Below are 22,398 nucleotides of genomic sequence, written 5' to 3' on the forward strand. Positions count from 1 at the left end.
TACTGAATTCTGACCAGCTAAACAACTCAAATGTGTCATATGTGGACTTACCCAATGCGTAGCACCAGATCTACTGTACCCCGCTACCCACCCCCCCCCCACTTCAGCTCCTGCCCAACACTGGTAGAATGAATATTCCCCACATTTCAAAGGTTCGAAGTAAATTTATTACCAAAATAAATATATGTTACCATATGCTACCTTGAGATTCAGTTTCTTGCAGGCATTACAGGGAAAAGGAAATACAAAGAAATTTTACATAAAACTATACTTACACAGATAAAGACTCAAAAACAATTAACTTTCAAAAGAAAATAAATTGTACAAATTTAAATACTGAGAACACAAGTTGCAAAGGATCCTTGAAAGTGGGTCTGTCGGTTGTAGTATCACAAACACAAGCTGGAAATCCAAAGCAACACACACAAAATGCTGGAGGAACGCAGCTGTCCTGGCAGCGTCTATGGAAAAGGGTAAAATGTTCGACATTTTGAGCCAAGACCCTTCATTGGGACTGGAAAGGAAGTGGTTGTAGAATTAGTTCACAGTAGTGGTGAGTGAAGGTATCCAGGTCAGTGGAAATGACTGAACTGTAAAGTCAACTTACCAGAAATAGATCGATGTAGAGCCCCTTGCACTTGAAGCAACTAAATCCAATTTAAATGTTAGTTTTTAAGAATCTGAACAGGAGCAGTTTGGATGTAATCAGGGATTTTGTTACTGATATAAACTGTTATTTAGCACTTTCTCCCTGATTCACAACTTAATTCCTGGCTTCCAAAAAGTACAAAGTGAGAAGAAAATGGAATTCTGACCACTTAGCTCTATGAATGGAGGGTAAGCAATGTGAAAGAAACACGACCGCAGTCAAAGCAGCCCACATAAATTATATTCATCGCCCAAAGTGTGGCTGCAGTGCATACCATCTGCTAGTGTATCCCAACCTTTCTGAATGAAAGATGTACTAGTCTGTACACAGTAAAGTCAACACTCCCCTCATAAATACCTGCTGTTGCCACCAAATTCTCCTTGAAAGGAGTTGGGATTGTACTAGGATGTGTCAACAGCATGACTGCTAGGGCAGATAAAGTGCCAAATAGCTGTACATCTTATTTTTTTACTTCATGAAGAAAGTTATAAATAGTATGATTCAATAATATTAAGTACCATTATTAAAGTCTTGTTGATCCACTACAAAATTGGTGATAGTATCTCCTCCTCGCTGCCGATCAACAGTGGTGCACCTCGGGGGGGGCGGGGGGGGGTTGCTTAGCCGACTGCTCTACTCTCTCTGTGTCCATGACTGAGTGGCTAGGTGTAGCTGAAAAGCCATCTAGAAATTTGCTGATGATACAACCATTGTTGGCAAAATCTCAGATGGTGATGAGAGGGCATACAGGAGCGAGATGTACCAGTTGGTTAAGTGGCATCGCAGCAACAACCTTGCACTCAGTGTTGGTAAGACCAAAGAGCTGATTGTGGACTTCAGAAAGGGTAGGACAAGGGACCACGAACCAATCCTCATAGAGGGATCAGAAGTGGAGAGAGTGAGCAATTTCAAGTTCCTGGGTACCAAGATCTCCCTGGACCCAACATATTGATGCAGCTATAAAGAAGGCAAGACTGCGGCTCCACTTCATTAGAAGTTTGAAGAGATTTGGTTTGTCACCTAAAACACTCAAAAACTGCTATAGTCTGACAGGCTGCATCACTGTCTGGTATGGGGGTAGGGAGGGAACCTACCGCACAGGACCGAAAGAAGCCACAGAAAGTTGTAAAATTAGTCAGCTCCATCTTGGGAACTAGCCTCTGTAGTATCCAAGACATCTTCAAGGAGCTGTGCCTCAGAAAGTCAACCTCCATTATCCCTGTCACCCAGGACATGCCCTCTTTTCATTGTTACCGTCAGGAAGGAGGTACGCAAGCCTGAAGCCTTACACACAGTGATTCAGGAACAGCTACTTTCCCTCTGCCTTTTGTTTCCCAAATGGACATTGAACCCGTGAACACTACCTCACTTTTTAAAAAAATATATATATTATTTCTGCTTTTGCACGATTTTTAATCTATTCAGTATACAGTCTTGACATTGGCTGCTGTTTTCTACCCTTGTCCTTCTTCCCTTCGCACGTTGAATCTCTCTCGCTCTGCCTCCCCAGCCTGTATACAGTAACTTAGTCTCCTTCACCGGAGCATTTTGGACTTCACTCATGCCCCTTCACAGTTTGCATTTGTTTTCTTCCTCCTTTCACTGAGTTCTGTCTCAGAAGGCAGGAGTTTCCAGGCAACACTCGCCATTTGCTGTGCCACCAGCATAGTTCCTTCTAAGCTGTGCGCGCACACATTTTTCAACCAGCACACAAAGGAAATTAATGTGCGCACAAAAGGTTAGTTACCTAAAATAATGTAGTAATTAATAATTATACTTTGAAAATAATCTTTTAGCTAACAGTTTCTGTTAACTAGTTAGTCGGTTTTTCAAATACCACAATACACGTCACTAATTTACGTCACCTCACCTTTCCTGTTCCCGTTTGTACAGATGCATCACAGCGGCAGCCATCTTTGACAGACAGTGTTCATATTGTAAAGTTTATAAAGATCTGTTTCAAATCTTGTAGATAGCTTACTAAGTTTTTAATTGGTAAAAATATTGATTCACTATGTCGAATTCAAAAGAAGCGAAGGGTGTGAAGCGCAAAAGAGCTGCAAATTTGTTTAAAGTTGAATGGCTTAACAAAATAGTAGAAACTGCTACACCGAAAGCTCATGAGGTCATGAACGTTCAGCTACGAGTTATATTTATGTATGATTCGGAAAATGGAGTTATCTGTTTGTATTGTCATGATGCGAAAGTTGTTGGAGAATTTGCTAGTGGAAAGAAGTGGGATGATATTTGGAAACTTGACTTTTTGATGTGTCATTTGGCAAGTAAATCACATTTGGATGGTATACAAAAGCTCAGGCAACAGAACCCGTCATTACCCATTCCAGGAGTGCTACGCATGTTACGGTTGAGTGCAGATGAGTGAGAGTGAAAACAATCAAACCCAGAGGAGATCAAAGTTAAGGTACAAGAATGGTCAGCTTTTGATTTCTCCGCAATTGCAGATTGTGACTTCACTTTTGGCGATGAACAAGTTAATGCCTTATGTCTAAAATATTATGATTTTCTAGCTGAAAATTTTGTAATAGTTAGACAGTTTAATGATTTCAAATTTTCCGTGCAAGAAAAAATTAAATCCAAACCGATTTCAAACTTCGCCCAAATGGTGGCATTTGTACTTCAAAATGAACAGTTTTGCGACCTTGCAGAGTTGATGGACATTGGGGGAACCTTTCTTGCATCTAGGGCGGTCTGTGAGCGAGGTTTTAGCCTAATGAATCAACTCAAAAACAAACTGAGAAACCATTTAGGTGAATGTTATTTGGATATGTCAATGAGAATCAAAAGCTATCAACTGGATGAAAGTTCTATTAGTCTAGATAGAGTTTACAAAGAATGGGTAAATGCCAAAGACAGGAGAGAGAAAAAATAACTGAGTGACTTAAATATGTATGTTATTTTGTTGTTATTCTGTGCAGTTTTATGTCAAATATTTTGTAATCCTACATAAACTGTGCCATATGGGCATTCAGTGTGCACATACTTTTGTCACAGGAAAAAAATTTGCACAACATAATATTTTTGTGCACACTGACTACTAAAAATTAGAGGAAACATTGGCCATCAGACTCCCAATGCGTAAGGAAGCAGAGAGGAGGGCTCAGGCAACGCAGCTGGTGAACAACACGGGTATAAACCCCCATCAGAGTCGCCAGATCTGGTTTTTGGTACACCATTCACCCGTTTGCAGAGATTCCTTCTGGGAGGGGAATATTTCTGAATCTTACCGTTACAGTGGCCAATTTTAGTGAACATATGCAATAGAAGTAAGCAAGGCTCTGCATTATCACTCCAATGAAGGGTCATCAAACTGGAATGATGACCCTGGTTCTCTCTCCACAGACACTACCTGATCCACATGTTTAAGAAATTTTAAACAGGGAAACCTGTTAGATTTATAGCAATCTTCTTAAACTAACAAGGAGGTAAAAATACTTCGAGTGTTTATTGTCATTCTTCAGTTCACGAGTGTAAAGGAAAATGAGATGATTGGTGCTCCAGACTTGATGCAGCATTAAAAAAAAAACACAATAAGCATAAAGAACACAATATATCAGCTTATATTCATAGATTGTAAGTACAAATCTCCAACACTGAAAGTTAACAAGATGGAATGCAGTTCAGAAGCAAATAATTTCAAATTACTCACTGAGGCCTCAATTAATGCATTAGAACTGTCAATAGCTATATTTGTGCAGTATCAAATACACAGTCACTACACATATTATATAAAAAATTTAAGAGCTCCGTAGCATTTTAATGTTCCACTAATGTAATATTTTCCAAGACTATAAGCTGATGAAAACTGACACGCAAAGTAATGCAGAGTCGCTAGCCCCAAAACATTCAAAAATGTCCAAATTATTCCAAGTCATTCAGAAATGATTACTAAGTTCATTACAAATAAACTCAGGCACAAAAACAGACTCTGCACAGTCTTTCTGAATTAGCTGTCGGTCTCATGCCAGTTCTAAACCACCCAGCCCAGAACAATATACAAGGGCGTAGCCGGACCACATGGTACCACATCAAAATGTGGATAACATGGCAGCTAAGAGCAAATTGAATACATTAAGACCTTTACAATGCTTTGATTAGGTTTTAAACTTTACAAAAAGATCCCAATGACCTTCTGAAGATGCATTTACATAAAAGCTCCAAGTTTAAGATCAAAGAGTATAGTCATGCCTTGATCATTTGTAATCCTAAGGCCTGGACTAACAATTCTGAAAACATGACAACTTCGAGTTACTTAAATACATCAAGATCTTTACAACACTATGGCTTGATTTCAATGTTTACAAAAAATATTGATAACTTCCTCAAAAAAACACATTATATCAAAGCTCCAAACTCAACATCAAGGGGCAAGGTGAAACCATATCCGCTTGTAATCCTGTTTGAGTCTCTCAAGTCTCACACCTCAACTAACACTTCAGTAAAAGCTCGATTCTCCAGTACTCTGACATCCTGTCTAAAGTGTGGAGCCCAACATAATACCTCTAATGAATACAAAGATTTTTGAAGGTTTAATATAGCTCTATCCCTCTATTCATGGAACAAAGGCATTTTTCACGTGTTATAGAAAGCTGTCTCCGATGAGGAGTATACTAGTTAAGTTTATGTACCAGTCAGAGGTCTAGGCAATGATCTAGAGATGAGGTTGAATATCATTTTGGCAGTAAGGGCATTTAAATTTAAGAAACAAGTAAAAGTGGAATTTTTAATAAACTATTCTTGGCATTGGTGAAACTATGGATTGTTACAAAAACATTCAAGCTCACTAATGCCCCACACACCTTTATCACTACAGTTTAGCAACACTATGAAAACTTTGCATCAGCATGGCCTTCTCAGAACAAAAAGTTCATGTTGATGCAAATGTGCCCTAGTGTCGCTAAACTGTCCTGAGAAAGGTGTGTGAATTGCTTCAAGAACCGAATGTCTGAAGGTAAGCAACTGTTTTCGAACCTGATGGTGTGGGGCTTCCGGCTACCGTTATCTCTTGCCTGATGGTAACTGCAAAAAAGTCGCATGGCAAGACAGTGGGAATAGGTGCTGCCTTCCTGAAGCAGAGCCACGTGTGGATGCAACTGCGAATAGTGGGGATGTACTGCGCAAAGTCCACTACTCTCTGCAGCTTTCTTGTGTTTCTGCATATCTAAATTGCCATACCAAACCACGACGCAATTAGTCAGGATAATTTCAACTATGACTTTTGTAGAAAGTATGTTTTCTTGTGAATGTTGTACATTTGATGTTACGTGTCTACAATGTTGCTGCAAGGTTTTCATTGCACCTGTTCGTACATGCACTTGTACATATGACAATAAGCTCAACCTTGACTAATATTCCGTGAAGCACTCACTCCTATGACAGCACATGTATGCTAGCCAATATGTTCTAGTATTCACTGCTTCGTGAATATGGGGCAAGGTTTTCTGTTTCACGTACTTGATCCTTTTAATGTAGAACATGCCACACACAAAGCATTTTACTGCACTGTATGAACGGGAAATCAGTCCAAACCAAAGCTAATGGCATGAGCCAAAGCAAATGGAAAATGACTACACTGAAGAAATGAGTGCAAGAGCCAATCTCAACCGCAACAAGCAAAAGCTGAGCAATGGTGTCAAGAAGTCTGAAAATTCATCTATTCCCAATGTTGTCTGCAAGTACATCCAGAGCAGGATTCAAGATTCAAGATTATTTATCACGTGTACATGAAAACATGCAGTGAAATGTGTCATTTGCATCAGCATATCCAAGAGTGTACTGGGGGTAGCCCGCAAGTATTGGTGCACATTCTGGTGCCAACATAACATGCTCACAATACTCAGCAGGACAACACAGAGCAACAAAACAACAACAGAAAAACAAGCCCTGTTCCTTATACACACACACACGCCTCTAACCCCAGGACAGGTCATCATCTTTGGCCTCTAGAAGGCCATTAGCTTGTCCATATGTAACCCACAGGTAACGCCCTATCACACACAGATGACTGCAGTAAAGATTATAAAGCCATCTCCTCAACCTCGTTTAGACATTACAGATATTGAGGTGATATTAATACTATAATTGAAATTGAATGCTTATATATAACCACATTGACACGGAGGGTTCTATCCCCAACATGGCCCGCAGTCACAACAACAGCATTGCTCTCTACTACTGAGCATGTATGGGAGTCCCTGTACTCAGATTAATGGCAAAAGTACCAATCATAACTTCCTAATTCCACTAGGAAGGGTTGAAGAGGAGATGTAGGACTGAAATGAGGAAGTCTCATGAAAGTAGGAAATCACTTTTAAGAAACAAGAGCAGGTCATAGGTTGGATTCATCCACAAGATTGAAAATTGCTGCTGACATACAGTATTTACAGTTGAGAAGTACAACAAGATGACTTAAGTGGAATCAGCCAGCTTGACTGTACTGGTAAAGCCAATTATCAGATGGTTGATATGAGGGACTAGATAGGCTGGGTTTGTTTTCCCCGGAGCTGAGGTGGCCAAGGGGGATCAACAGAGGTATACAAAATTATGAGGCAGCATATATAGGGCGGATAATGAGAAACTTTATCCCAGAACTGAGATGTCCAAAACTAGACAGCATGGGTTTAAGATGAGGACTAAGAGCAAGAATGGATCATCTTTGTACCTCTGACTTCATAATCAACCTCGTTATGATCTTTCACTCAACGTTTTCCTGCACTGCACTTCCTCTGTAGCTGTTACACTTTATTCTGCATTGTGCAGCCATTGTCTACTCTCCTCTTCCGTCAGATTCTTCCTTCTCCAGCTCTTGACTTTCCCCACCCACATGGTTTATCTATCACCTTCCAGCTAGCCTCTTTCCCCTCCCCCTACCTTTTTATTCAGGCATCTCCGCCCTTCCTTCTCAGTCCTGAGGAAGGGTCTCGGCCTGAAACGTCGACTGTTCACTCCTTTCCATAGATGCTACCTGACCTGCTGAGTTCCTCCTGCATTGTGTGTGTGTGCTGCTTTGGATTTCCAGCATCTGCAGACTTTCTTGTGTTGTGATAAGACAGAGGAGCAGAATTAGGCCTTTTGGCCCATCGAATCTATTCCTCCATTCCATGGGTGATTTATTATCCCTCTCAACCCCATTCTACTGCCTTCTCCACAGAGCCTTTGATGCCCTTACGAATCAAGAACTTATCAATCCTTGCTTTAAATATAACCAACCTTGGCCTCCACAGACATCTGTGGCAATGAATTCCAAAGATTCACCATCACCTGACTAATAGTAATTTAGAAATCTATAATCATGTCACTTTTTAGCTTGTTCTACGTCAACGCACTGGGTAATGATTTCATCAGCATGCGAGACAAGCTTTTCGACGCATCTCATTACACCTGACAATAATAAATTAATTCCAATAATCTTTTTCACCATGGGGGTTGGGGGGGGGTAAAATCTGAATGTCCTCCCAATCAGGTGATGAAGGCAGGTACTCACACGACATTTAAAAAATATATGGACGAGCACTTGAATATCAAAACATGGAGGACTACGGACCAAGTTTTTAAGAAATGGGATGGGTACTTCATAATCAGAGTGGATGCAGTAGGCGGAATAGTTGACTCTATAAACCTAATTTTCAAAGGTTACTGGTCTGGATAATCAAGCATCATCGTCCTGTAGAAACTGTACTTTGAATTAATGAGCCAAAAAAAATTATACAGTATGTCAGTGGGATCTCAAGTAATATGATCTCACTGTTTGAAATTAACAGATAATCAATACATTGGATCTTGGATTCTGTCAATGAAATACACTAATATTAGCAAAAGCACAAGTTCTTCCGAGGTTTCTCCATGAGATGGTGGCAAGGAAAGGGAAGTATACAGGAACACAAGGAAAAAGGAGCAGAAGTGCGCCATTTGACCCCTTAAGGCTGCCCCACCCCACTCAATATAGTCATGGCTGACCTGCCCCAGGCCTCATTTCTTCCCATGCGCCAGTTTCCCACAGCCCTCAATTCCCTGATCTTGTAAGGGTTTATCTACACCCTCTCTATACCCTATGATTCAACCTCCACAGCCCTCCAGAGAAGGGACTTCCAGAGATTCACTGCCTCTGACAGAAAAAGCTCCTATATACCACAGTCTGAAATGACCAATCATCTTATAACCATATCCCCTTGTTCTAGATTTTCCCACCAGTGGAAGCATCGTGACATCTAACGTGTTGTGCACATTAGGTTTCAAAAAGATCACCTCTCATTCTTCTAAACACCAGAGAATTTAGCTCCAAGTTCTTTAACACAAAAGTACTAATTTAACTTACCTGCCAGTTCCTTATATCTTGCTAGTAATTTCCTAGTCTTGCCCCCCACCAAGCTAACCTCTTCCATGTTTATATATCCATGCTTATATAACCCTTGCTGTTTGTTTTGATATGACTTGCTAGTTATCTCTCATGATGAATTTCCCCTCGTCTTACTAACTTTTCAGTCTCTCGCTACTGGTTTCTTGTAAAATTCCCACTAGCCCTTGCCATTTTGTATGCACTGCACTTTGACCTAATCTTGACCTCCTTGGTTAACCTTGGTTCTTTTTGCTCCTGATATCCTTCTTTCTTAACTGGGATAAATTTCTGCCGAGCATTCTCAATGGGATAAATTTCTGCCGAACATTCTCAATGGGATAAATTTCTGCCGAGCATTCTCAATGCTGGTCACGAGCCATCCAGTGAACTTGGGATTTTGTTGGCAAAATCCAGAATGTTGTCCTTTAAAAAAGAACCCTGCTGAAGTGGTTCTCTTTAGCTGGCTACATGATTTTACTTAACAAGCACCAAGGGGAGAATTGCATTTGGCACAGTATAAGCACAGTTACTCAATAGCAGGATATTTGGACTCAGGATTTTTTAAATCCTTTTAAACAACGCTTAAGACCAGTTATGCCCACTTCAGAAAACAAACAGGCCTCAGCTGAATGCCTCATCTTATAAACATCATCATAAACAATGAAATACGTGCTACATCAATATTGAACAGGAGTTTCAGCTTAGGTGATAAGCTCAGGTCTCTGGAGCAGAGTTTCAAAATGACTACTTTAGGAGTCAAGAAATACAAACACTGAGCCACAGATGATATTCAAAAGTATGGGGGAAAAACACCAAGTACCAGATCTAATGCTTAAAATTTTATGCTTTTTTTTTGCATTGTTGTTGCCAGTTTCGCTTTTTATTTCTTCCCAAGAAGTGATCATTGTGAATGCTTTGTTGGCCTCTCCTAGGAACAGTTAACTTTAATAATGGATATGGTCTAGACTGGGTGAGGACAACAGGCTTCCTTCTCTAAAGTACATGAATGAACCAATTGGGTTTTTTTTAACAAGCAGAAATCCAACTGATTCACTGCTTCCACTGAAATTAAATGTATATTCCAGTAGCAACATTCAACTCCTGGTGTTACCAAATATAATCACTGTAATTTTAAAAAAATCAGGCTCTTCCAGTCAAAATGGTGCTACGCTACGGTCTCAATCAAGGTTGAGGCTAAGACGTAGTATTTTCTTTAGTTTCATAAGGATGGGTTTGGGGACAGAGAGGGGAGTTAGGGTTTAGGGACAAGAATGAGGGAGAATTAGAGGACAGGCTAGAGTCTAAGCCTCCACTCCACATTCAAATGTCGGGCCGGGAGACCAGCAAGGATAAGGGCTGATTGACCCTCCCCCCCACCCACTGCCAGGTCAGCGCATTCCGTGACTGAAGTTCTGTGTGGGCAATTCCAGGCAGTTTCTAGAGTAGGTTACAGGGTCAGCGCAATATTGTGGGCCAAAGGGCCTGTAACGTGTTGTAGATTTCTATGAACTATGCTCTATTACTGCTTTGAGAAATCTTCCCTCCTGTAATGATTTGCAAACTTATTCATTTGGGCGCATACTTACACATTTTTTAAAAAAGTAATACATTCCAGAGGTAAATTTCAGCTACAGTACATACATCTCTACATTTTTATACCATCTGTGACTGAATTTCACAGGCAGCCAAATTTATACGAGAAGCAGAGAGACTCCATTTCCCACCTACCACAGCTCTCTGAGCAATGCATAGGAAATTAAATCCAAATATCCTTCTGTGACAACTAATTTCATAATTAACTAACTGAGAAATGACTGGACACAGACCTTGAGAAAACATTGGAAGCGCAGGCGACTGCTGATAGAAGTCAACGTGTGCAAAAATGAGTCAACATTACTTCCCGCAATTGGAAAATTGGAAACAGGTACATAGTCTATTCATTTGGCTATCCCAATAGAAAAGATTAAGCTGATCGCTGACAACTTCATGACTGATATAATGATAAAGAACGTTCTATATATGAATGGAAAGAAATACTTTTACACTGTCCTTTAGCAGCATATATAGATTCAAGATTTTTTTATCGTCATTCTTCAGTAGACTAGTGTAGGAGAATGAAATAATTGTTACTTGGGATCCAAGGCAGCATAAAAAGAACACAACAAAAAAAAAACAATAAAACAATAAATATAAAAATAACCCTATAAAATACAATGTACAAGACTGTGTGTGTGTGTGTGTATATATATATATATATACACACACACACACACACATTTAGTTTATACACTGTACATAGACTGATTGACTGAATGTATTTACATAAAGTGATGCTAGGGTCAGATCTAACAGCTAGTATCACTTTAGATCTCATTAAATTATAAATAGTACTGAGTATATGGCTCAACCACCCAACCATATTCACAGATAAACTACTCATAGTCAGCACTAATACCACTACTAAACATTCAGTGTTGAATATTGAACCACGGTACCGTACCTTCTGAAAGAAGTCTTCCCCACTTTTTCCTTTTCCTTCTGCGGCAGCTGTAAAATAAATGCTCAGGGTCAAACATATGTTATCATAAATTCCAATCAAAGATATAGTCAGGAATGCTGCAGATATTTAACCCGACTTTAATTTTTAAGCACAGTTTAAGTCTATAAATTGAAAAGGTGTCCTGGTCAAGTGCACTGCAAAGAAATGGTAATTTCTATGAAAACCAGAATGCTCAAAGATTACTGCTCCCCCTGTAGATTCAGAGTCCAATTTGCACATTATGTAGTAGTCTACCAGCCAGATAAATTCCGTCCTCCCCATGCATTTCCAGCCCACTTTCCCAATTGGTAGACAAGAATGTCTGAGGATAGCTTGAGTGAGCTGGGGCATTTCCCTCTGGAGCAAAGCAGGATGAGAGGTGACCTGATACAGGTGTACAGGATGATAAGAAGCATAGGTTGAGTGGACAGCCAGAGACTTTTTCCCCCAAGGCAGAAGCGACGAATATGGGGGCATAACTTTAATGTGTTTGATGGAAACTACAGGGGGATGTCAGAGGTTTTTTCTCCCTCACACCGAGTTGTAGATGCTTGGGCTGGTGATAGAGGCAGATACATTATGGGCATTTAAGAAACTCTTAGACAGGCGCATGGATGATAGAAAAATAGAGGGCTATGTAGGAGGGGAGGGTTACATTAAAAGGTGGCAGAACATCATGGGCTGAAGGGCCTGTACTGTGCTCTAATGTTCTATCCTCTAACAATTATCCCAACCTAGATATAACCTGCTCTGCAAGCCAACACCCAGTGCACCCCCAACTCACCAACCCTACCTGCATCCTGCTAAATCCGAGTACTCACCTTATGCAGCCCAAAGAATTCCTGACCCAGAACCAAAGCCATGCACTCACTGGCCCACCAGAAGATCCCAAAAACCTTTTTTAACTCATACAAAATGCTAGAGGAACTCAGTGGGTCAGGCAGCATCTATGGCAATGAATAAATTGCCAATGTTTTGGGGCAAGCCCTTTCATCATGACTGGAAGGGATGGGGGAAGAAGCCAGAATAAGGAGGTGTGGGGGGAGGAGGACAAGCTAGAAGATGATAGGTAAAGTCAGGTGGGTCGGGGAAGGGTGATGAAGTAAGGCTGGGAGGTAATAGGTAGAAAAGGTTAAAGGAGCTGGAGAAGAAAGAATATGATAGGACAGGGGAGTTGGAAAAAGAGGAGGAGGAGAGGCAAGTGAGGAGATGAGAAGAGATAAGAAAGGAGCCAGAGTGGGGAATGAAAAAAGAGGGAGAGGAACAATTACTAAAAACCTCTTGCTGTCTGTTTCTAACCAAGCCAAAATAGCTACCTGAATACATAATAAAGTTGAGAATTTGTCAGTGTGATCACACTGTCATATTACATTTCTTGCACTCTGGTGCATTCAACAAAGTCTCTCAGGGTTGGCTGACCCAGGAGTTTAAATCACATGGGATCCACTATGCATTGGCAAGCCCAGTGAAAAATTATGAACAAGCGATTCCATGGATGCAGAAGTCCAGAGTAACACACACAAAATGCTGGAGGAACTCAACAGGTGAGGCATCATCAATGGAGAGGAATAAACGGTTGACGTTTTGGGCCAAGACTCATCATGCCCAAGCTAACTGGGCACAGGAGGCAGAGGTTAGTGGTGTAGGGGTACGTGACCAGTGTTAGTCTGCAGGGGCCGCTGTTCTTTGTGATATACATTAATGATTTGGACAAAGGGACATAGGTAGATTGATTAGTAAGTTTGCAGATGTGGAGCAAGAGTTGTGGATAGTAAAGAATACAGCAGCCAATAGATCAATTCTCCACACAGGCAGAGAAAAGGCAGATGGAGTTTAACGCGGGCACTGTGAGGTGGTGTAACTTGAGATGTAACAGGTAAGCACATGGTAAATGACAGGACCTTTAACAGCACTGATATACAGAATGACCTTGGGGTGCAGGTCCATAGCTCACTGAAAGTGACAACACAAGTAGATAGGGTGGTGTTCAGTATGCCTGCCTTCATTGATCAGAGCAAGTCGGGAAGACATGCTGCGGCTGTGTAAAAGTTTGGCCAGGCCACATTTCGACTACTGTGTGCAGTTCTGGTCGCTATTCCTAAAGGAAGATAATGGAGGCTTTGGAAAAGGTGCTGAAGAGGCCTACAAGCCTGTTCCTGAAGTAGCTATGAAGAGAGGTTGGACAAACTTGAATTGTTTTCTCTGGAGTGTGACGGGCAAAATGATAGAAGTTTATAAAATTCTAAGAGGTCTAGATACAGGAGACGGCAAGAATCCTTTGTCCCAGACTAGATCTGTCAAACCACTAGAGGAAATGAGATTAAGATGAGTGGAGAGGGGAAGCTTAAAGGAGATGTGTATGCCAACATTTTGTTCTCTGATACAGAGTGTGGTAGGTGTCCAGAATCTGCTGCCAGGGAGCTGATGTAATAGCAATGTTCAAGAGGCTTTGAGACAGACACATGTACTGGGAGGAATTGGAGTGCTGTAGACCATCTGCAGGCAAATAGGATTAGCTTGGCCTGGCATCATAATGAGCTGGAGGACTTCCTCTGCACTGTACTGTTCTATGTTCTATAAATGTTTGGGCTCCTCGTGTCCATGAGCAGTGCCAGAACTTACCTACCAGTGCTACTGAATTCTCTGGACCGTGCATTGGATTCACGATATGCACATTAATCAGTGAATCCCAAATTGACCTGCACAATGTTATTTCCATACCAGGTTAAAGCATCAGACAGTTGCAAATGGTTTGTAACATCTATTCAACAGCCAATGAATTTGGGATTTATACCAAGAAAACTCAAATGAAATATATCTTTTAAATCTGGGGAATTGAACTATAATTTGTGTAATCTTTGTTATTTAATCCTGGGAAGACAATAGCATTCTGGCAAATTCTTCACTACATTCCCTCTGAGATTAATACATCCTTCCTGGGGTGCAGAACAAGGATGGTGCACAGAAATCCAGGTGTCTTGTGGACTTTCGATAGCTAGGCATTATAGAACACTTTATACTTCAGTCCTCCAGATACAAAGAACACTATTAGCTCATAGTCAAATTAAATTTATTATCAAAATACTTATGTCACAATATATTACTTTGAGATCCATTTTCTTGCAGGCATTTATAGGAAAATAGAGAAATACAATGGAATTTATGAAAAACTATACTAAATACTGACAATCAATGCAATCAATATGCCTTAGTCCTTGATTATTTCCTGTTCTCAGCCAGGGCAATTTTATGATGCAGCTTTATAGACCCAGTAGCTACTTGAACTGTTTGCTGTTTAGGAAAACTATTCAGACCTCACAATTGTATACAATAAAATTGATTTGACACAGTCTGCCCACAAGTGCAATCTGTTAATATCCCTTTGTAGTCCAAAAATCAGTTATGATGGAGTACCTGAAAAGGTACCTAAAAAGGCAGCTGCAGGGAACCTGAAATTGGGAGAGAAAATAGTGGAAACACTCAGCAGATCAAGTTGCATCCGTGGAAGGAGAAACAGAGTTCGCACTCTGACTTTTCCCTCCTCTCCTTCAGAAACTCCCTTGTTACGCTGTTATTGACCTGTCCTCGTGTTCCCTTATCTTGGCGTGATAATATTGCCAAGGCTCTCTTGCGCTATCTTGTCAAGTTAAATGTGCTGTATTAATTGTTAATAAAGGGAAGGGATGGGACAGAGAAAAAGAGGGGGAGAGAGAGAAGGGAGAAAGAGAGGGGAGGGTGAAGAGCCTTCCCATCGCTTTGTCTCCTGCAACTCCGACAATTTCTTAACCTGTTTCATCAGCAGCCTGTCTGAGATTCCATCAGTTCTGTCCTGGCTTTTACGCTCCACAGCACCAGTTCAACACTCACTATATCAGGTGACACAATCAGCAAGGACCCAGGCTACTGGCAGAGCTGTGTTAGCTTGGAACCATGGAGAACTGTGAAAAATTTAACAGCAACAGCAAATATGAGGTGAGGTGCATACAGAGCCTTATGTAAGTAGTAACAACGTTAAGAACATAAGTCTGAGAAATCTGAACCATACATAAATAACTGGACAGCAGATTGTGCTTAGCTGAGGAATGTTATGATATGGGAATGAATAGGAAGTGATCTGCTAGAATGGAATTCTACACTTGGATCAAATATCTATTCATCTGAGCTCAACTCAACATTTTGTTTAATATGCAACATATTCCCCAAGGTAAACATCAGACCAGATGGCTTGACATATCAGCAATGCTGAATGTTTCCACTGGTTTTGAATTGAAACACACAAACAGGAAAAGACATTCTATGCTACAGCCCTCCCACACAATTGCAATATCTTGTCTATCACAACATGAATATCCTCCATCCCATTCTAAAGTAAATTAAAGGAAACTCAGCCCTTCTGAGGAGCTAAAGAATCCTCCAGCAGCCCTCAGAAAGAAATGAAGGCATGAAGTCAAACAGAGAACTCAACGTTGTCCCTTGCAAACAAAGTTGAATTGAACCAGTTAATTTCTGTAAGTCAAAGAAATAGTGAGAATCGAAAGCCTACCACATATAATAGTAATCAGCCCTCGTCAGCCTCCCGTGGTGATGTTCAGAAACACTTTGCATTATAACATTCTTAGACCTTTAACATAAGAATTGTTTGCAAAAGCCTTACTCCATTTGCCTCTACCACCACGCCTGGCAGGGCGTTCTACGCATCCACCGTGTGTGTTAAAAATATCTCTGACATCCTCCCTGTACTTTCCTCCAATCACTCTCGTATCAGCTATATCTGCCCTGGGAAAAAGTCCCCGGTTAGTTTAAAAAACAGCAGGTTTCCTTAGATCCCACTTTCTGAGTGAGCCTACAATAAGGAACATTATCAAATGCCTTACTAAAATCCATATACAACTCCACAGCTCTGCCTTCATCAATGTGCTTTGTCACATCCTCAAAGAAGTCAATCAATTTAATAATCTCTTAGAGAGGCACATAGGTCATAGAAAATTGGAGAACTATGTAGGAGGAAAGGGTTTGTAGAGTAGATTAAGAGATTGGCACAACATCATGAGCCGACGAGCCTGTGTAGTAATGTTCTGTGTTCTGTTAAAACCCACTGGATTTCACCTGAACTCTATGCCTGATGGTTGACCACCTCTCAAAAAGAAAAGACTGGGGCCAAGTGAATTAATTGCTAAGACAGAAAAGGAGGTAACTGGTCACTTGCTTAGCAAAGAGGTCAGAGTAGAGAAATGTTTCTAGAATTATCTTTAGTTAAAGAGAATCTTGTGAAGATTGGTGTTACCAGACACTGATATGCATGTTTGATTGAACTACTCCGATAGAAAATATGCCTGACCTACTCTTTAATGTCACAACTTACTTTGTCTTTGAACATTCTATGCTTGGGTGATTAAAAAGCTGACAGCCTCCTGACAGTCCTATCACCTTGGAAGGACTCACATTAGACTTCGTGCACCAGACAACAGAATAAAAGGGTCGGCAAGGCCGTAATGACAAACCCTGGGAGTTCAGAGTGCAAACCACTACACACATAATGAGCATTTACGTATGTACTGCATGGTGAAACTCAGCTCTTCCACTGCGAATCCAAACCAATCACCAAATATCACTCCTCCCAGGCGGCTTCACAGAAACACCTTCAAACTCTGATACCCTGCCAGAGGAGGAAATACAGGACCACATGACCTAAAACTTGGTCAAAAGTAGATTTTTAATGAGTGCCTTAAAGGAAGAGCAGGCAAAGGGAAGTAACTCCAGAGCAGAGGGCTCTGACCTGACCCAAAGTTGAGTAATTAAAACAGCAGTCAAGCAAATGATCTAGAATGGATGAACACAGTGATCTGGGAAGTTTATAGCTGGGAGAAGGTTACAGGATTAAGTGGAAGGGGAGATAATGGAGGGGAATTGAAGAACTAAAATTTTAAAACTGAGTTAAGATAATGTATTCTAAAGCCTTACAACTGTGAATCAGTAATACTTTCTCCCTCACTAGATGACTTGAGAGAATTAATGCCAATGCCATTATGACTGATGCACATTTACTCAAGAATTCTTTTTTCATACTTTTTGACCCAGAAGGAAGTCATTAAGTCCAATGAGTTTCTAACATAATAGGAGTGTTTGGATCTGATTCTCTCTCACATGCCAATAAACTCCTCTCTCCCTCTCCCCACTGAACTTCGCCACGGACGGTCCCAAGTCCGGCTGCGAACGGAGGAAGGTTGGGCATTAACAACCTTGCAACCCCATTCCATTAACAACCTCGAGCTACAGAGGCTCCAAAGACCTCGTCCCTGTGAGAGGAAGGACACACCAAGAAGATGGGCTACTCCTGGGGACAACTTGGAAGACTGGCCCAGGAGAGCCGGCTGTGGTGAACTGCCGTCAGTGGACTATGCCTCAGCAAGGCTGATGGGCTTAAGTAAGTAAATCCTTCTCCCCAGCAATTCTTCTACCACTCCGGGGGCAGCTTATAGTAGCCAAGTCACCTTTCAACCACCTAGTCTTTGAAACATGGAAGGTTCTGAGCACCCAGAAAAATTGCATGCAGTCATGGTATGAATGAGCAAACTCTACACACTCAGCACCAGAGGGCAGAATGGGACCGGAGATATTAGCCCAGGTACTGGTGACTGCTCCCTCCCATATCCACCAGAAGTGCAGATCGACTCTAATTTGCTTGAACTATGATTTTAGATTCAAATCTGACCACAGAATCTCCAGCACGTGTTGAGCACGACGAAAAACTTGCTTGCAGCAGCATCACGGGAACAAAACAGAAACACAACATCCACAAATAGAAAACAAACATTAATGAGTTTTTAAATAGCATATCGGTTAGCGCAATGCTTTTACTATGCCAGCTGCAAGATCGTGGTTCGATTTCTGTCACCGTCTGTAAGGAGTTTGTACGTTCTCCCTATGGCCACGTGGGTTTCCTCCAAGTGCTCTGGTTTCCTCCCACAGTCCAAAGATCATGTTTAGGGTTAGTGACTTGTGGGGACTGTGAAGAATGGCATCTCTTGCGGGCTGCCGCCTGCACAATCTCACTGATTTGATTTGATGCAAACAACCAAGTTCACTGCATGTTTCAATGTACATGTGACAAATAAAGGCAAAGTTTAACCCTTAAGCTAATTTTTTTTATAACATCTCACTTGAGAGACATGAAATACTCGACCTAGTTCATACTACAGGCATGTCCCTCCCGCTAGCGACAGGAGGCACTGCCTCAAGATGGCAGCATCTATCAAAGGTGCCCACTATCCAGGCCATGCCATCTTCTCACAGCAACCATCAGGCAGAAAGCACAGGAGCCTGAAGTCCCACACCAGCAGATCCAAGAACAGCTGCTCCAGTTCTTGAACCAAACTTCATAACCCGAATCACGGCCTCAGTATAACAACATTCTAACCACTTTGACGAGTTTACTCTGCAATGGGCATCATTTTCATTTTGTTCAGCAACACAGCACGGTAGCGGGCCCTATTGGTCTAACATGTCACCAATCAACTTGTAGGTGTTTGGAATGTGAGCGGAGGCCAGAGCACCCAGGGGAAACCCCCACGGTCACGGGGAGAACGCACAAACTCCTTACAGACAGCAGTGGCACTGGACACAAATAGCATTACGCTACCATGCCGCCCACAGTTTTGTTCAAAGCTCAAGTTTATTTATGCACATTGAAATATGCCCCAAAATTCATCATTTCTGCTAACAACCGACACAGCAGAGGGTGTGCTGGGACAGCCTGCAAGTGTCCCCGTACATTTCGGCCGGCGCCAACATAGCGCACCCACGATGCTCGGCAGATCAACAGAGAACACAAGCAACACAAATCTCAGTTCCTCCCTCTCACCCACCCACATACTCAGTCCTCTGACCCCAAAGCAGACCGCATTCTACTGCTGCGTTTCTTCTGTTGTTTCTGTTTAATTGCTTTGTGTAGATGTTGTGTTTCTGATGTTATGTGACTGTGGTATTGCTGAAAATTAGTACTTTTTTCATCTGTGCATTAGTGTACTTGTGCATTTTCTAATTAACTTGACATATTGTATGCTGTATCCAGGCACTGCGGTCAGACTTGAATCTAAAAATATGGCTCAAAACCAAAGTGCCACACACACACACACACAGTGACACACAGTCTCTCTCTCCACCCCCCACCCCCCCCACACAGTGACACACAGTCTCTCTCTCCACCCCCCACACACACTGACACACAGTCTCTCTCTCCACCCCCCACCCCCCCACACAGTGACACACAGTCTCTCTCTCCACCCCCCACCCCCCCCACACAGTGACACACAGTCTCTCTCTCCACCCCCCACCCCCCCCCACACACAGTGACACACAGTCTCTCTCTCCACCCCCCACACACACTGACACACAGTCTCTCTCTCCACCCCCCACCCCCCCACACACACTGACACACAGTCTCTCTCTCCACCCCCCACCCCCCCCACACACACTGACACACAGTCTCTCTCTCCACCCCCCACCCCCCCCACACACACCGACACACAGTCTCTCTCTCCACCCCCCACCCCCCCCACACACAGTGACACACGGTCTCTCTCCACCCCCCACCCCCCCCACACACACTGACACACAGTCTCTCTCTCCACCCCCCACCCCCCCACACACAGTGACACACGGTCTCTCTCTCTCCACCCCCCACCCCCCCCACACACAGTGACACACGGTCTCTCTCTCCACCCCCCACCCCCCCACACACACACTGACACACGGTCTCTCTCTCCACCCCCCACCCCCCCCACACACAGTGACACACAGTCTCTCTCTCCACCCCCACCCCCCCCACACACACTGACACACGGTCTCTCTCTCCCCCCCACCCCCCCCACACACAGTGACACACGGTCTCTCTCTCCCCCCCCACACACACTGACACACAGTCTCTCTCTACCACACATACACACACACACACACACTGACACACAGTCTCTCTCTCCACCCCCCACCCCCCCACACACAGTGACACACGGTCTCTCTCCCCCCCCCACCCCCCCCACACACACTGACACACAGTCTCTCTCTCCACCCCCCACCCCCCCCACACACAGTGACACACGGTCTCTCTCTCCCCCCCACCCCCCCCACACACAGTGACACACAGTCTCTCTCTACCACACATATACACACACACACACACACACACACACACACACACACACACACACACACAATATCTTTAATGAGATTAAATCAGTCCAGGAACCTATTCCTAACATTTCTACAAACGTTTGTACGTCCCTAAAGAAAACAAATACACACTCATGCACTCAGAGTGAAATTTACCAAATCAGCTCTCAAAGAGTTCCCTAGGGTTTTGCCAGATTCCCAATGAGTTCGCCAATGACTACATTTGTGTTTAAATTGAACTTCAGTATCCCATTTGGAGACAATGATTCCCACTTTCTGCAAGATCAATGAACATAGACAGTTGTTGCATCTGTCTTTAAAGCCTGCGCTCATTCCACAAGAAGGCATCATACTGTTGAATTGCACAAGTACTTTGCTGGACTATTTTGGACACTTTGTCAGGGGATCCTAGACTGTAATTTAATCAGGTCTGGGAAAATACCCAGAATAACAATGTCCCAGGACAAACACTGAACATTGACTGAGGGGTATAAACCCAAAATTATCTCAACCACCCAAAACAAACTTCAGAGCACTATAAAACACTGTAAAATATGAGAAAATCTGCAGATGCTTCCTCCCCTCCCCCCACCTTACTCTGATTTCTCCCTTTCCTTTCCAGTCCAGATGAAGGGTCTCAGCCCGAAACGTTGACTATACTCTTTTCCATAGATGTTGCCTGGCCTCCAGCATTTTGTGCATGTTACACTGGAAAATGCGACTAAGAGCCAGGTAGTTTCAGCTCAATACCACCAGCTCATATATATTCTAATTACAGAAGAATAAATCGGAGAAACAAAAATTAAGTACACAAAACAAAAGATTGTGCAGAGTCGCTGTCAGAGTTTCACTGATACCACTCTCTGTGGTATCAACAGAACTATGACAGAGACTTTATACTAAATGTACTGGCAATTCTAAAAATCGGTCTTGCATTTACCGAGCGCAATATAAGATACCTCAGAGCCACTGGATTTTTAGATCTGGCCAACAGCAAAGGGGACCCTAGCTCAATGTAATATTCGAAAGAATGCTACATTACTCCTCCTCCCCCCACTGGCTTCCTCCCCTTTCCTTTCCAGACCCGATGAAGGGCCTTGGTCCAAAACATCAACTGTTTATTCTCCTCCATAGATGCTGCCTGACCTGCTGAGTTCCTGCAGCATTTTGAATGTGTTAGTCTGAATTTCCAGCATCTGCAGAATCCATTGTGGTTGTATTTGAAAGAAGCTGCAGCAGTTCCACCAGAAGTCACCCCTCAAGCCACAGCTTGGAGATAACTCCACCGCCAAGTTACAGCTGTTGTCACCTTCCACCACCTCACCAACAACCTCCACAACATCAAGCCATTCAAAGAGCTTGTTGTACTTACAGCACTCAATTCCACTCCATGCGAAGTTTCTACTAGGAAATCTCAGCACAAAGTAACATTCACAACATAAACATTTCAGGAAGTGACCGCCTCAGAAAAGAGAAGCTGTACTTGGTATTCAGAACATTGCCATCACAAAATCAACAGAATTTACCAAAATGGGGCTACTAGTAATTAGACTCCAATGTTCTTGTGGGGGGGGCCAACCAAAGGTGATCTTCTCTTTGTAAAATTAGTTTTTTTATGATCCACAGACTATTCTAGTCAAAGAGCGTTGAGTACTGTAGGGCTTCTCCGTCAGTGAGCTGCTTGTTGAT

At 42.4% G+C, this 22,398-nt stretch overlaps 1 protein-coding gene across 4 annotated transcripts in view; it reads right to left on the bottom strand.

Moving 5' to 3' along the window:
- LOC134358918 (protein bicaudal C homolog 1-like) overlaps nucleotides 1–22,398 on the bottom strand; it is a 355,666-nt gene that overhangs the window by 244,596 nt on the left and 88,672 nt on the right. For all 4 annotated transcript variants that reach the window (XM_063071587.1, XM_063071586.1, XM_063071590.1 and 1 more), the window contains exon 2: nucleotides 11,503–11,549. In XM_063071587.1, the coding sequence (XP_062927657.1) occupies nucleotides 11,503–11,549 (47 nt within the window). The remainder of the gene's footprint in view (nucleotides 1–11,502; nucleotides 11,550–22,398) is intronic.

The sequence above is a fragment of the Mobula hypostoma genome, chromosome 19 (genome assembly GCF_963921235.1).
Source record: "Mobula hypostoma chromosome 19, sMobHyp1.1, whole genome shotgun sequence".
Classification (NCBI taxonomy): domain Eukaryota; kingdom Metazoa; phylum Chordata; class Chondrichthyes; order Myliobatiformes; family Myliobatidae; genus Mobula; species Mobula hypostoma.